This window comes from Falco punctatus (genome assembly GCF_963210335.1).
Source record: "Falco punctatus genome assembly, chromosome: 6".
In the NCBI taxonomy this organism is placed as follows: domain Eukaryota; kingdom Metazoa; phylum Chordata; class Aves; order Falconiformes; family Falconidae; genus Falco; species Falco punctatus.
This window is the reverse complement of record NC_137585.1, coordinates 10569958-10585834: the sequence shown is the minus strand read 5'-3', so window position 1 is coordinate 10585834 and position 15877 is coordinate 10569958. Positions and strand designations below refer to the sequence as shown.

At 39.4% G+C, this 15877-nt stretch overlaps 1 protein-coding gene across 7 annotated transcripts in view; it reads left to right on the top strand.

Annotated features, from left to right (window-relative positions):
- ANO2 (anoctamin 2) overlaps positions 1-15877 on the top strand; it is a 209877-nt gene that overhangs the window by 137381 nt on the left and 56619 nt on the right. For all 7 annotated transcript variants that reach the window (XR_013928773.1, XM_080391425.1, XM_080391424.1 and 4 more), the window contains one exon: positions 13387-13461. Coding sequence is in view for 6 of the 7 variants with exons in the window: in XM_080391425.1 (XP_080247551.1) it covers positions 13387-13461 (75 nt within the window). In the remaining variant the exon portion in view is untranslated. The remainder of the gene's footprint in view (positions 1-13386; positions 13462-15877) is intronic.

Below are 15877 nucleotides of genomic sequence, written 5' to 3'. Positions count from 1 at the left end.
TTAAGACCACAAAGGTCATAGGCATCCCAGAAAAAAAAAAAAAAATGAATGCAGCAATTAAGCTTAGAAGGGAACCTGTGAAAACATCACATTCCCTCACTGTGCTCCAAAGTAGAACCAGCTATACCTGGCGTCATGTCTGCCAGATGGTTCTTTAACCTGTTCTTAAAAATCTTCAGTAATGCAGATGCCACAGCCTCCTTAGGGAATTTTTCCCAGGCCTTACCTATGCCTGTTTGAAGGACTGAAGGATTTACTATTCCAAGGATTTTCTTCATGTTCAGTCTAAGTCTTCCTGGTAGTAATTTAAACCCCTACCTACTTTTTACCCGTATCAGCAATAGACATGAAGACTACTCATCTATTTACTTCACATATTTTTTTTAATTACCTTTTTGCTGTAATTTTCATATAATCTGAATTCCTCTATTACCCTTTATAGAATTTCACTAAATGAATCCTGCAACAAATGTGTAACAAGCTATCGAACTAAAAAAAAAATAGAAAATTATAGAAAAGCATATGGTCTTGATTTCAAAATTGCAAATAATGGAGAATTCCTCAGTTAATCTAGGTTTCAAAGGCCTTTTCTCCTCCTTCCCTTGTCTCTGCAGGTGTACAAGCGTGAACAATGCATGTTCTATCAGGGGTGAAAAACAAACATGCCCTTTGCCTTTGAAAGAGGTCAGACACATAGACCGAAACATGAATTTGAGGTCTCTCCATGAGTTCTCTCTGCCCTATATTGTCTTTCCTCCCGTTAACTCATGGTTGAACGGGAAGTTCAGAGACTGACTGTGCTACGCAATGAGACAGTTTGGAGAGACTGTTTATTTTGGTAGAATTTTGTCCCATTGGGGAACATGCCTGTTTCATGTGTGTGTACGTAAGGATATATGAATCTCTGACATTCCAGCGGATGCCTGTCAGAGGTCTGGCTGCCCAAATCACAGGCCACTTAGCTGAAACTTCGTCTAAAGACAAACTAGCAATGTAGGTGGCCTGGGCCATATCTGTCACACTAATTTCAGCCACATATCATATGCTAGTCAGAGGAAAGGGACATGTAATAGAAGCTTTTTTATCAGATCTGTGTCAACAGAGGATTCCCAACAAATCCCTGCAATTTGCCCTTGGAGAGAGTCTACCTTGAAAGTCTTCCAGCAATCCAGTGCAATGTAGTTGCAGCAAATGAGAGGATCAGTCTGCATATTTCTGGTAACTTTGAGGAAATACTACATGGATGACCTCACACTGAAAACTGTTCTCCAGAAGAAACTCTTTTTCTTAACTTTTTTTGAAATTTGGTTATGACATAGGGTTTAAATGCAAGATTCAGTATCACTGTAAATGCTTTGTGGTCCTTGGGATGTAGTTGTGACTGTCAGAATAGGAAGAGATGTGGATGAGCACTGTTTGTGTGGCACTGTTACGTTCTTCTGTGCTCTGCAGTAGGGGCTCTGAGTCTTCTGCACAGGCTGGTGCAGCAGGTGGTGATGCCCCAGGATGTAAAAGCCATTTCAGTAGTGTAAAACCACAGAAGGTGCATGTCAATAAAGTGCTGCACAAGAGACCTCCCTTGTAGCCTTGCCTCTCACTGGAAGGTACATATTTCTCCGAAGTTTTTCTGTCCCTGTTCCCACAACGTAGCTAAATGACCTAGTTTATGAATAATTTTAGTAACAAGATCTTGTCCACTTTCTGTGACAACGCGCGAATTTCAGAAAATCTTCAGCATGGTACGGCGACTTTGAGCAAGTCTCTGAGGGGAAATAGAGCATCCCAAATTTCCTTATTTGATTCATGACACTTTCCAGAGTCCTCTCGGTGGCCTCCTATCCAGTCAGCTTGGGGATCCTTTCTCTAGTTCTAGAAATAGGACCGGTAGCATCGGCTCAGGTTTGTTCTCACCCAGTAGTATTTATGTACCCATACTATTCTTGCTCTCTCCCATGTGTAAACAGCTGCTATAAATGCATCCTCATCCCTTGCTGTATGTGAATGCAGAGGGTTTGTAACCCAATTAATTAGAAAGCTGATTTTTTGCATGCCACTCAGTTCATTTTGTGGAAATTAAGTACGTTGAATTTATTCCCATGCAGTTTGTGCATGCTTTGAAACATTCATCTCTTCACTACCTATTGGGATGACCCAAGTATAAATTAGCATCATTTCTATTCTCTCCAGATTAATTTTCATGCAGTCACTCATTGCTCTCCAAGAATGTATTTAATACCACTTCTTTCTTTGCTGAGCATTATTGTTATTTCTATTTATTTTCCTAGCGGTATCAGCCTTAATTTGTCCTACTTGAATCTCATTCTATTTCATGCTTGTTTTCTGACTTCCTAACAGCCCAGAATTTCAGTCTCTGTCCTCTTTACTATTCTCAACCTCTCCTAATTCAGTTACATCTACAAATTGAATGGACATGACTTTCAGAGTCATTGCTATGTTAATGTATGTATATCAGTATACTAATCTCTGACTAGATACTACATCACAGTTTTATGTACAGGTTGTCACTATTTCAAACATTTTTGTGGTATGGGGCTACAGAAATTTATTTTATTGATATACCTACTCCATTTCTTTTAATGATAAGAAAGAATCAGACAACCATTTTCAAGAGAATGAAATGTGAAACACTGATTCCCACTGTTTTCAATTTTGCCATTTTGTTTTATGTTAAACCCAACGAGGGCATTTCAAGGCAACTTTCAATAAATCTATATTTTACTGCCAAGCACCAACACAACTATTTCTTAAAGAAAAAAAAAAAAAGGTAAATTATCTGGGATGCTGGTGGGAAGGAGCTCTCAGCAGATCTTTGTGTGTTTTCTCTACAGCTTTAGCACATATCTATAACTTGAATAGATGTTTACCTAGTACAGCCTAGCGTATGGGTAGTTATTATTTCCCTGTTTGGAAAGCAGAAAGGATTTGGAATTAGAGTGCTAGGAACTTTTGTTTTCCATCTTATATTTAGATCTTGGAGATCTAAACAACTTTATATGAAGTTGTTGGCTTGGTGGAAAGCAGTTAAAATGTGCCTGTCTGTCAACTTTGGCCTAATATCTCTACCCCCTCGTACTGAAAAAAACCCCCACAAGACTCTGCCAAAAAATGAAATGGCCAGGCATTGTGATTTGGTGGTTTGGAACTCCAGCTTTGGGAGCACTGGAAAGTATTGTACTCCATGAGAAGTGACTGCCAATTTTATAATGTCAAAAATGTATATGATTTATAAAAATAATTTTATTATTGTATTTACATTTTGGAAAAATGAAAATTCATACAAACTCTGATGGTTGTAATACCCTGGAATCACAGGTCTCAAAAGTCTAAAGATAACGCTAATAGTACCATAACGGCTGTGTCTTCTTACTCTTCCAGTTCCATTAATCTCTGATTTTTGTCTTTGCCTTCCAGTGTTTCATTGACATCTCTGACTAGTCTGGATTTTTCCACTCTGGTATTGGGTTTCAGTGGTAGGCTTTGTGTGTGTGTATGATATTCTTCCTAGACATGGGCTCGGACCAAGAGCCAGGTTGGACTCTGGCTCTTCCCTCTGGAAGTGTCTCTTTCTGCGCTGACTACAGAGGCTTTGGTAACAATTACTCCTGCTGTACTGAAGCAAAGCTTTTGAGTCCCTTCTGCCCTCATACTACTGCTGTCCATGGGGCACAGCTGGTGTCTCTGGTTCCCACCTCCCAGTCTTCGTTCATTTTGTGTGCTCGTGGAGTGGTGATGCGTATCTAGCATTGGTTAAAGAGATGACGCTGAAATGCTCCAAGAAATTTCACTATCTGGCTTTAAACAGTCACGTAGGATGGCTTGGCTGGAGAAAACGCGTGGACAGGACTCTTGTATCTCTGCAACGTGCCCTTTTTGGAGCAAATGTGGAGAGGGCTGAAGGCTGCTTTGCTCTTGTGCTGTTCCCCATCCTTCCAGTCTTCCATTTGTTGCCTGTTTACCCAGAACTCTTCTCCGCTGTCATCAATATATTATTGGCAAAAATTTGCCTTTGTAGATTGTGTTCTGCAATCAAGTGTCAATTTTTATAGCATATTCAAATGTTAGAATACAAACTTAGTTAACATTTTACAGCTGGTAATAAATTGTCTCGAGTCAGGGAAAGAATCTACCATAGCCACATCCCCTTTAAATTCTTTCACTGCTTCATTTCATTTCATTACCAACTCAGAAACGTTACTAAAATTTACACCACTTCTCTCTCTGCTGTTGGTGTGATCATTCACAGTTTGTGTAAGCTGAATTTGCAATTGCAACAAAAGGAAACTGGTAACATGTTGCACGCCTTTTTCTCCTGCTTTGTGCGGACATGAGTGACTTCACATGGTGTACAGCAATGGAGAATCTGTTTTTAAGTGTGCAATGACAAAGCCTTGGGGTGAGATTCTGCTTCATTGAAGTCACTGGGAATTTTGTGATTGATTTCATAGGAGCAAGAATTTCAGCCTAGATTCTTCTAAACTAGGACACTGGCCCAGAGTTGGGCCAGACAAGCTTTGAGAAAACATAGAAAGGACATATTTCCTCAAAGTCTAGCACTAAACGCGTCTAATCCAGAACTGAAATCATATGCTCAGTTAAATTTTTTAATTGTGTTCCCTCCACATTCAGGGAACTAATACATGCAGTTTAGAAAAATAACAAAGCTATTAAATGTTGCTAAGAGACTCCCACATAAAGAACTGTAATTTGAACTCTGGAAATTGCAAAATTGCCAGCTGGCTTAGTTCCACTGGGCCCAAGTTGCTTACATTAAAGTGCATAATGGTGACTGAATGAGTGACTTTACAGATAAATTTCAGGTAGACTGTTATCTATCTGAGGCAAATAGACTTGAAGTTACAAAAGCTAATATAATTTTAGACCCTTTTATGTTCTAGGGAGAGATACTACGACTAGCTGGGTGTCTGATTATTTGACTGACACTTTTTAAACTTACACAAAGAAGATAGTCCAATACTTAAAATTATTTACAGAGAAAAACTTTTAAAATCACTGGCAGTATTAAAACAGTACTGAATTATGGGAACTAATAAAAGGTCAGTTTGTTGCTGAAAAATTATACTGGATAAACTGTTTTAAAATGTGCTGCATGTATTATTCCATTAACTTCATCGGATGTTCACAGTTTACATGAGAAAGCGTGAAAGCAGATTGACTATTAGAGTAACGGTGCTCTGGATTTCAGGGTACAAAGTGGTTGAAAATCCAGTTAAATCCGGGACAATGTAAGGTAGAATATTGCTGATAATTGATCTTTTTCTGAAGCCATTCTTCCAAACTCACTTTATTCTCCCTTTGTTTAAAGTGTCAGATAGGTCTGTGCCTAGTCAATAACAAAGTATATTAAATTGATCTAATCATGTAAATTGAATTAGGCATTTGTCTCTTTCAGAATCTGTCTTCCTCATGCATCATTATTATATATATAAGCATATTTTAAAGCCATGTGTGGCATTTTTTATTACTTGTTTGAAAAAGTTCAGGAGTTACACTAAAACCCAAAAACTGGGCAGGTGACAGGATATCCCTTCATGCCATGAACTTAAATTGTGGCATTCCGCTACCATCTTCCCTCCTGTGACAGACCGGGGCTACCACTGTCAGTCAGTTTGCGTTGGAAATCCCACCAGATGTCTAAGTGCATTTGTACATCTGGCCCTTTGCCTTCTCAGGATCAGACTCATTATGATTTATTAATCATCTGCAAAGAGCATTGATAAACAATGAATATTTATGCTACAGATGTAACCCTATTGTTTGTGTAAATTATAGTGGTTTTCTGGTAATGTTCTGAATGGCTTCAAGTTTACATAAATAATTCATACTTGTAAAGCCATATGTTAAACTGTCATTGTAAAAAACCGAAGTGCCGCCAGTTTTCACTTGAACCATATGTAAATACCAAGAAGTTGATTTTAAACAGTGATATAAAGACTAAGCACCTTAATGCCATTTACACAATAAAGATTGCAACATGCGACAATGTACTAGATGCATTAAGATGTGTATCAAAGGCAAAATAAACTTTAAATAAAGCAGGAAAAGGAATAATTTTTATTTCTGAATAAAACAAGTCTAGCCTTAAAATTTAAATTACAGTGATAGCAGAGCTCTCGCCTTTTGTCATTATTTCTAAGTGAAGGAAGCAGCCTGAAATTCTTCCCTGAAACTACTTCAAGGAGTATTATTTTTTTTTATCTTTGAAATAGATAGAATTTTCAGTAACATTATCATATGTATATGTGATTTTGAGATCTTCTGACCCTACCTGTCTACATACCCTACAGCTAATAGTTATCTCCTGTTATAGCCTAGGTACATGCTGTTGCTGCAGATGGAAAATCAGTAAGAAATCTAGTTTGCACGTTGCAGTTTACCCTTTTTTCAGCAGTACTGGCATGGTTGGGCAAATGGCCACATTCACCATGCGCTGGAGATCTTTGATAATAGATTTAATCTATGAACTGTAGCTCAAATCACAGTTCTAATTTAATAATCAGAGCTAGTTTTTGTCAAGGTATTAATTGTGTGCATGTGATATACATATACATACACATCTAGGGGTGTGTGTGTGTATATATACATGCACACACACATATATGCTTTGAGAAAGTTCAGAATACAGTGTTAAAACTGGTAAGAATTAGCAAGTGCTTGGATTAGTGGATCCTTTCCTCTATTCTTCCAGCACATCTGTCGACAGAGAAGAGGCTGGTGTCATCTTTTCCACCAGTCTTCCTTGTGGTCAATGACTAGAAGTATAACCCCCACCTAACATAGTAACCATCGCATCGTGTGTCTGGTCCTGTGGAAGGGATGTGCATGTATGTGTCTTGAGGCACAGGGACTTGGCTATTCACACAAGCTTTCATAAGCCACATTATGTCAAAGGCCAAGTGACTGGCCTGTGTTGGGTCTGTAGACTGTAGGAGATTTGTTTCCAGTCCCATTGCAGGGGAAGAAACACAGCTGTGGGCTTGACTGTTTCCATTCTGAGTGGTCAAAGCTGGCAGAAAAGCCAAGAGGTGGCCCGATCACAGTTTGTAAGAACCTACAGCCAAACCCCAAATCTGTCAGTAGATGCACTTAACTGGGGAAGCTGCAGGCTGGAAGATGCAGACAGGCAAATTCAGCTTGGAAATAAGCCATACATTTTTGACAGCTGGGATAATTAGCAATTGGAATGACTTAATAAGACGACTTCATCACAGAAATGCTGAAGCTGTGATTAGAGTTTCTGTAAAAAAAAAAAAAAAAAAAAGTATTGTTAAAACACATCTATTATCCTTATAGCAAAAATCATCTCAGGGAAGTTCTGTGGTTACAAGACCGACACTGGATGGTTAACAATAATGTTGCTTAGCCTTAAATTCCACTAATTTCCATGATCCTGGTACTGAGCCTTGCACACACTTCTCACAGCTCTCTATTCTGCATTGCTTCCGCAAATGATTTAGTGTGTCCATTAAGCTCCACTGAAAGCTATCAGAGTGTCTGTGCTGTTCTGCATGTTTCAAAGACAGCAAAAAGTTTTTAATTAAAGGTTTTGCATTCCTTTAGCTGTCTTCAAATGAGTCTAGGCAGTTTGTTTTCCATGTGTGAGCCTGAAACAGAATATTGCTTGCAAAACAGATCCATCTCTGCTATTAAAAATACCCTTACTGCTTTCTAAGTGAGAAGAACAGAAAATGTTGTTCTCTATTTTAATGAGTCTTAAACCAAAAGCTCTTTTAAATTCTGTGAGAGTGTGAAGGTAGAACTCCCAGGGACAGATTCAGGCTGGGATAAACACAGGATATATATTTATAAAAAAAAAAAAACAAAAACAAAAACAAACGAAACAAAAAACCTCCAGGGATAAACAGGATAAATCCTTTTCTCCTTGCCTTTATCTCATTTCATGTCCAAAGTAAAATTATAGGGAACCTATATTTCAGAAGAAGCTAATTTCATTTGTTGTCTTGAGCCTGCAATACACATGCAGTATTTTGGGTGTTATGCAGACACAGAAGAGCTGTATTTGACATCATAATTCTTGGGTTTAGATGCTCATTTGGACAGTGCAGTTTAAACACATTAAAGGTTTTGTTTCTACTAAGAAAAGTGCACTTATAAAAGTGCCATTTACTTGTTTGATGTTTTCTGGGCACACTTAGAGATCAACTTCTAAATTTTGTCATCAGAAATATAATTTTGCAGCTTTTTGCTGTTGATAGGTGTGTAAGACCTTAGAAAGGTGAGAGAGGGGTCCTGGACTCTGTTCCTCCCTGAGAATCTCTCGCTAAGTTCCAGTCATTTATTGCAGCTCTATGCAACTCCAGTGAAGTCATTGGGGTTGCCCAGGTGCAACCACACTGAAAAGCCTGAATTTCAGAACTGGAGTGACAAAGCAGGATGCAGAAGAGAGAAAGCATGTGGCTTTACTCCCAAGTGCAGGCTGAGCTGGCATGGCTCATGGTTAGAAACACCTGCTTTGAGAAGGTGTTCTTTTGTGGGATAATATAAATAAATAACTTAAATTCTTGTGATCTGAGCAAACTGGCTGCGGTTTAATTTACAGAGAAACATAGAACTGTTTTCACAAAGCCACTTGGTGCTGTCCAAGTGCAGTATATTTCCAGGTTTTCACAGCTCAGAGGCCCGCCTGAGGATGCAGAGCTCCAAATGTGGGATCTTTACCATGCTAGGTAACTCATAAGGCAAAACTTAGATGGTGCTTAAGTTTTTTTTTTTTTTTTCTTTTCTGATTTTTTTTTAATATCTATTTATTTTCTAGTAGGAAAAAATTGTGTTCCTGCAAGGAACACAATCAACATTAAATCAACATTAAAACAGGAATGCATCACTACACCCAGAATCACAACTATTTTTTTCCTCCAATACAATTGCAAATACATCACTGTATTTAAAGAAACTGAAAGAAAGATTCTGAAATATATCTTCTAGTTGTCTTGTTCACCACAAAAATATAACCTCTATGAGTTTTTTTGTCTGCATATAAATATTTCACTACAATAGTTTGTCTTGGGGAATACTCCACAGTGTAACGTATCTGTCACTGAGACTGTTCTTCAGATGATCAGTTTCATCTTGTAACATCAATAAATGCATACACCTCTTGGACTACTGCATATAGATTCCCTGCCCGCTTGGCTAAGTTTTCATCAACCTTCAGAAAAGCGTTTCTTACCCCTGCCTAAAATCTAGGCAATGCCCTGGGATGCAGGTTATTGATTAGAACGGGCTGTGTGCCGTCTGAGTCAATGAATGAATTCCACTAACTTAGAACCACCATCCTCGCTGCAGCGTGCAGCGGAGCGTGTTAGCCCGGCCGAGGTGGTCTTTACACCCCACAGTACAGGCTTTCGGCCCCTAGATGGCGCTGCTGCCAGAGAGTAGGGCTGGGTGCGCTAGAAAACACCAAGCGAATGCGCAGAGTTGGTTCGCTTAGCAAGAGCAGCTACAGAAAGTAGCTCTCAGCTGCTTACCGTGCCTGATTTATATTTCAGAACTTGGTTTGTGCCATGTATGATAACTCACTCAGTAATATTGCCATCCAGCTTTTCCTTCTCATAATGGCATAGCAGCTCAGGCACGTTGTTCAGATCTCCCTTTGGCTAAGTGCTACAGAGAATGGCAAACTCATGGCAAAGGCACGTAAGGTTAATGGAAGCACATGCAAGAAAAAGCTGAATAAATGGCATGTTGATCGTCCTTCCTTTATCCACTTGTCCTTCCCATGTGCACCCTCTCCTCCCTCTTCTGAATTTCCTCCTTTCTGTCATTCATTGCGAGAAGAGACTGGGAAAGCACTGCTGGAGCGTCTGTTCAACCTGCATTGCCTTGTTCAGTGTTCAAACCCAAATGTCATTTTCCTTACACCGTTCCACTAGTGCCATAGATGTACCGAGTGGCACTGGTGGCTGCAGGGGTGGCATCTGTGGGGAGAGGCCAAGGCCACTCCAGTGGACCCCAGCTGAGCCCCTTGGCAAGGTGGTGACATCTCTGGGAAAGTGTGTGCAAGAAAGGCTAAAGCAAGGAGAGAGGGGAAAAGGTGTGAGAAACAGCCCTGTGAGCATCGAGGTGAGAGCAGGAGGAGAGGAGGAGGTGCTCAGGGTGCCAGAACAGAGATTGCCCTATAGCCCCTGGAGAGGCTGTGGTGGAGCAGGTATTTCCCTGTACCCTGCGGAGGGGGCCACCATGGAGCAGATACCCACATTGCAGCCTGTGGAGGACCCCATGCCAGAGCAGGTGGGTGTTTCCTGAAGGAACTGCAGCTCCTGGAGAGTCCACAGTGGAGCAGATTTACCCTGAAGGACTGCAGCACATGGAAGGACCCACGCTGGAGCTGGGCAACAGTGTAAGGAGGAAGGAGTGACACAGAGGAGCTGTTACAGACTGACTCCATAACCCACCATTCCCCATCCTCCCGCACCACTGGGGGAGGGAAGTAGAGTCGTCAGGAATGAAGGACTGAACTTGGCTCTGGGGGGAAGCTGGGAGAGAGGTGACGTGGAAGGAGTTTTTAGTTTTGTTTTTATATCTCATCCTCCAGATCTATTTTACATAGTGATAAATTAAATTAATTTTCCCCAAATCAAGTCTAGTTTGTCTGTGATAGCAATTGGTAAGTTATCTTTCTGTCTTTACCTCAACCCACAAGATTTTTCATTTTATTTTCTCCCTGCATCCTGTTGAGGAGGGAGAGTGAGAGGGCAGCTGGGTGGGCAACTGGCAGCCAGCCAAGGTCAGCCCACCACAACAGAAAGGACTATTTTTATCCTGTTTAGCAAGGTAAATTTTTTTTGAGGCAGTCTGTATTTCATTTAGTTATTCTTAGTAATAAACTTAAATTTTAATAATCAGTTCTACTTCTAAATATTTATTCCAAGAAATTATTTTTATTGAACCCATCAGGCATAAAGTGCTTTTGAAAAGCAATAGTTTATGTAAAACAAGTATTCAGGTGCTAAAGCTAGGGTTTCCTAAATGACTGGTGATGCTAGATACCTCTGCGTTCTAATGCACATGCTGAGATTAAAGAAGGAAAACACTAATAACTTCAATCCTTCAAGTCTCCTGAAGTTGGGACCCTTAAATGGATTAATCCTAATGTCTCTTAATGCCTAAAAATGTAGGCTTAGGCATACCTTAGCTTCTGATATTAATCACTAAAAGTACATGTCAATCACTGCTCAAATTTCCCAGTTTTTCTTCTTTCCTGTAGCTATTCAGTTCTATTTTACTAAAAAACTGAACACAAATCAAAAGAGTAGGGCAAACGTGGCAAATAGCTATTTATTTTTCATAATGGACATATGTTGCTTAAGGTATTTCCCGAATTTTCAGTTTTGTAAAGTGTTGAGGTGTTACCAAAAGTCACCCAGCATGTGATTTTTTTCTTGACTTGGAAAGCCAGCAGATCATGCCAGAATCCTGGCTGATGTTTCAAAATACAGTAAATGTCTTACATCACCAGAAATATTGACCAAAAAAAAACACCCAAATGTGAAAAACCTTAATCACTTTGTACTCAGGATTTGGCAGGCATGGTTCATGCATGATATGTGAAAGTTTAATCTTGATACTATTATTTCTTATTTTCCAAAATTCTTACTGCTACAGACATTTTTGAAGTACTGTTCCCAGTATTTTTTGCCTCTTCCTAGCCCTTTCATGTAAATCAGTTTTCTCTTTCCATCTCAGTACGGTTACAAAATATTTTGTTCTTCCCTTTAGCTGCTTTGGCTAGTATTAACTCATTCCACTGGTTTACTTCTTTAGTGTTTTCCCCCTAGTGAAATTGTTAGACATGGCACCCTTCAGGTCTTCTTGGAGTATAGTCACTTAGACCTTCTTTATGTCCTGTTTAATTACTGAGTGGTAAAAGCCAAAATGAAATTAAATGCATCTGTGCTTTCACAGAAATGCTTTTTAAAGTAGCCCTCCAGCTAAATTATGGACTCCATTTATGTACTGTATGGAGTATTTATGTAAATATATTGGGCCAAATTATTTGTGCTTCTGCTTGGGTTTGCTATGACCCAGTCCTGCCAGCATTCTCCCAAAGGAAACGTGCTTAACTTGTCTGTTTGAACAGCTGAGCTGAGAAGAGGGGATGCTGAGTAATACTTCTTCCCACAGCGCTTGAGGCACCACCACAATGGCAATGGATGTGTAGGCATGATCACGTCTTAGGTCTAAATCCACATCCCAGTAAACTCCATGAGAAAACTCATGGCTGCATTTCTGCACTTGGAATATACATTGATTTCCTAGTGCTGCTTAGGGAAAGCCTTTTGCAGAGGCATAATACTCCCAGATTTTTATTTTTATCTGAGGACAATCATGCCTTAGAAATCATTTATTTGAAACCTTTGACCCAAATTCTAATCTGATTTGAATCATTCAAATTTAGAATAACTCTGGGTTAACTCCAATGTAAGTGAAGTCCTAGTCCATGGGATAGCAAGGGTGGTTCACAGAAAAGCAAAGAGCAGCTGGCTCTGTGTCCTTAGTTAATTCGATTATATAGTTTCAGTTTAACTTAAACAAAGTAATGACCTTATTATTATTTAAAGAAACCTATTTTGAAAGGAGGGAATCAAATTTCTTATATCAATCTATCTTCAAATATCTTCTTTAGATGTACACATTGCTAGAGATGGAGTTGAGTTTGTGTGGGGAGAGTAAGAGCATACTAGATTTCATTGATCACAGTTGCTTTAAATTACGCAATGAAGCAAGGGATGCTGTTCGCACATGAAAAAGCCAGGGTCAGCAGCAGAGATCACAGAGGGGGATTGCCTTTGTAGTTTCTCTCTACTGTAGACCAAGCACCAGGAGAAAGATCGGGTTGTCTGCAAGAATTATCTTAGGGGCCACATTCGGCTAAGTTAACCATTAAACAAAAAAATAAGGGCTCAGTTGTAATAAGTATTCTTTTCATGATTTCCATCTCAAACACTATTCTTCTGAAGGTTTACAAGAAGCAATTAAAAATAAATGGCTGACTCTTGCATTGCCTAAATGTAAATTGAGGTGAGTCTCAGGGCTTTCTCCTAATATTATGAAATTCAGTAAGACCGGAATACATTTTTTCAAATGTTAAAGCCATAGTTGCATATGATATTTTCTGATTTTTTCAGACATTTTCTATGTTTAATTTACCCTCTTTTCTCTCAAATTAAAGTCTACTTTAAAATATCTGTGGCATAAATATAATAATCTTCAAAATTACAACAGGACTACAGAAATTGAGAATGTTTTTCCATAACAGGTCTTATTAATATTTGCTATTGTACAGTTCTGTAATGTCTGTTATTTTACCTTTGTGTTTTGTCACAGGATGACCAGGAGAAGCTGACATGCAGTGACCGTATGCCTGGATATGCAGCAAACTTTGGATTGATTCTATTTATGGTAACAATCTGCATTTCTGCAGATTTACTAGGTGTGAGAAGTTTTGCAACAAGCATCTTGAGTAGAATGCTGAATTAGTGTTCTCAAAGATGCTAAAAGCCCAAAGAAATCTAGGGTTATAATATACAGTTTGTGAGAAATACATGTCCTACAGTTGCAATTTGAGTTAAGATGGACAACAAATATTGCAATACACCCATATCAATTAGTTGTCAACAGCTCACCTCTCACAGTGTCTGCTATGGGTTGTAGGTTCTCCTGCTTGTCTCAGCTGTGTTGAGCACCCATTACTGCAGCACAAACAAACTAGCCAGCTGCAACAAGACTTTTACCACAGGTCAGGTTCTACTGTCCATGCTGTTTCTCCTTCCTCCAGAGGAAGGACCAGACCACACTACTCCTCCTCCATCCAACCACCTCTCCCACATTCCTCAGGGCTATTTAACCACTGAGCAGGAACAAACTACACCTGCACATCATCCCTGCAAATCAAACCACTGCCTTTCAAGGCAAGGCCACAGCTGCTTGCTATCAACATTAATCAACACACTGCATTCATTCTTCTACATCCTACTAGGATGACTGGTAGAGCTCAGTGCCTGCCTTTAGCTTCACTCTCCTTTCGAAAGACTTCTTATAAGAGGGCTGTTGGCTGGGTGATTTGCTGTAATGACAGAAGCTTGTTGTTAGATGCTGTATCTCCCACAGGGTTTCTGCTCCATCCTCCATCACCTGATGAAGGCAAGCCCACTATGTATTTGCTTGTGTGCAGTATTGTGTGTGATCTGTCAGAAGGACATTCAGAAGTGTTGAGCCTACCGAACAGGTGGCGTACAGGTGAAATAAATCTGTTGCTGGGAAGTATTTGTAGAACACGGATTCAGGGACGGACTATACTGTAGTCAAGGAAGACCACAGTATACAATCCTCACTTGAGAACAAGAGTAAGGTATGCAGGTCAGCCAACTGTAAAGTGTGGACACCACTGTCCTAGTGAAATTTCCAAGAGACCATAAACACATCATCAAGCTGCTAAACTTTGTGAACAGCAATAGGAAAGCCTGGCTAACAAACCTTAAATTTCTTTGTCAAGGATCCCATTATCCCTCTGCTTACCGAAACTCCTGAATGAAAGCATATATTCACATCTAGAGATGGTGTGAAATGGTAATGAAATATGCTGGTTTACACCACAGGAGCATCTAACATGGGAAATTTACTTAGGGGCTAAAATATTTTAAAATACATCAGTGTATTTCTAATTTAATTGAGTTTGCATATACTGCAATAGATGTCCCTTGAAGATTTCATTTCTTTTCCTGACAATCAAAAACATTTTACATTCATGTTGAGGTCAAATTAATGTCTGCATTTTTATAAATATACATGTATATATTTATGAAGATATAGTATATTAAGTATATTTTCTGTACGTATTAAGTGTGCCATTCAGACATATATACATGTATGTATGTACTTACAAAATTTTGAGTGAGTTTATTGTCCTGAGGCCATGCCAAGCATTCGCTTTTTAGACAGAACCTCTAAATGGCATCAGTTGGGACTTTGCTTAAAGCAGGGTATGCTGAGTGTGACTAAGCATATAGCCCCAATTTAGCTTTTACAAGTCATTCTTTTGCAGACAAGGTGCTTACATGTGCTCTTGACTTTAACCACATGTTTAAATCTCCTTTAAGTATGTGCTTCACGTGCTTTCCCGAGTCATAGCCTACGTATGACACTCCCTGCTCACTTTAACCTCTCAGGGAGATTTATAAAGTTAAATTGTAGCGCTCAGATTCTTGAGCTTCTGTTAGTGACTAGTGGAACTATGCTGGCGTCACCATTTGGAGAAGTGGCCACAATGATTTTTTTTTCGAATATTTTGAGCATTAGTAAGACGTAAGCGCCTAAAGGCAACAACTTACAAACCATGCGTGAAATTCAAGTCAGCTCTTGATGAGGGAGAGCCAGCTCTGCTTTCCTACATGGAGATTGCAGTCTGCTCTTTACTGTACATGATGTTTCTTTCTTTTCTGCTAATTAGTTAAACAGGTATTGGAAACACCAGACTAAAGTTTGCTGTCAGTCTGTGCAATAGAATTGCACTGGGGAAACTAAATCAGTCTCATCTACCTCTGTTATTATTCACACAGACTGATTTTTTTAGTCTGCAGTAAGCACTGCATACATAATAGATGCTGAAATCTTGTGTGTATGTGCATGTGCACATATACAGCCACAGACATAGAAGACTCAGACACAGATATGCACACACATGTGCTGCAGTTTCTAGTGCTGCAGAAGTGATGAATTTTTGATACTACTTTTTCCAGGTCCAAAGGGTCTGGCAGCACAAACCCACATGAATTTTCCATGAAGATGTCTACATGGCTATAGAATGATGCTGTTGTGT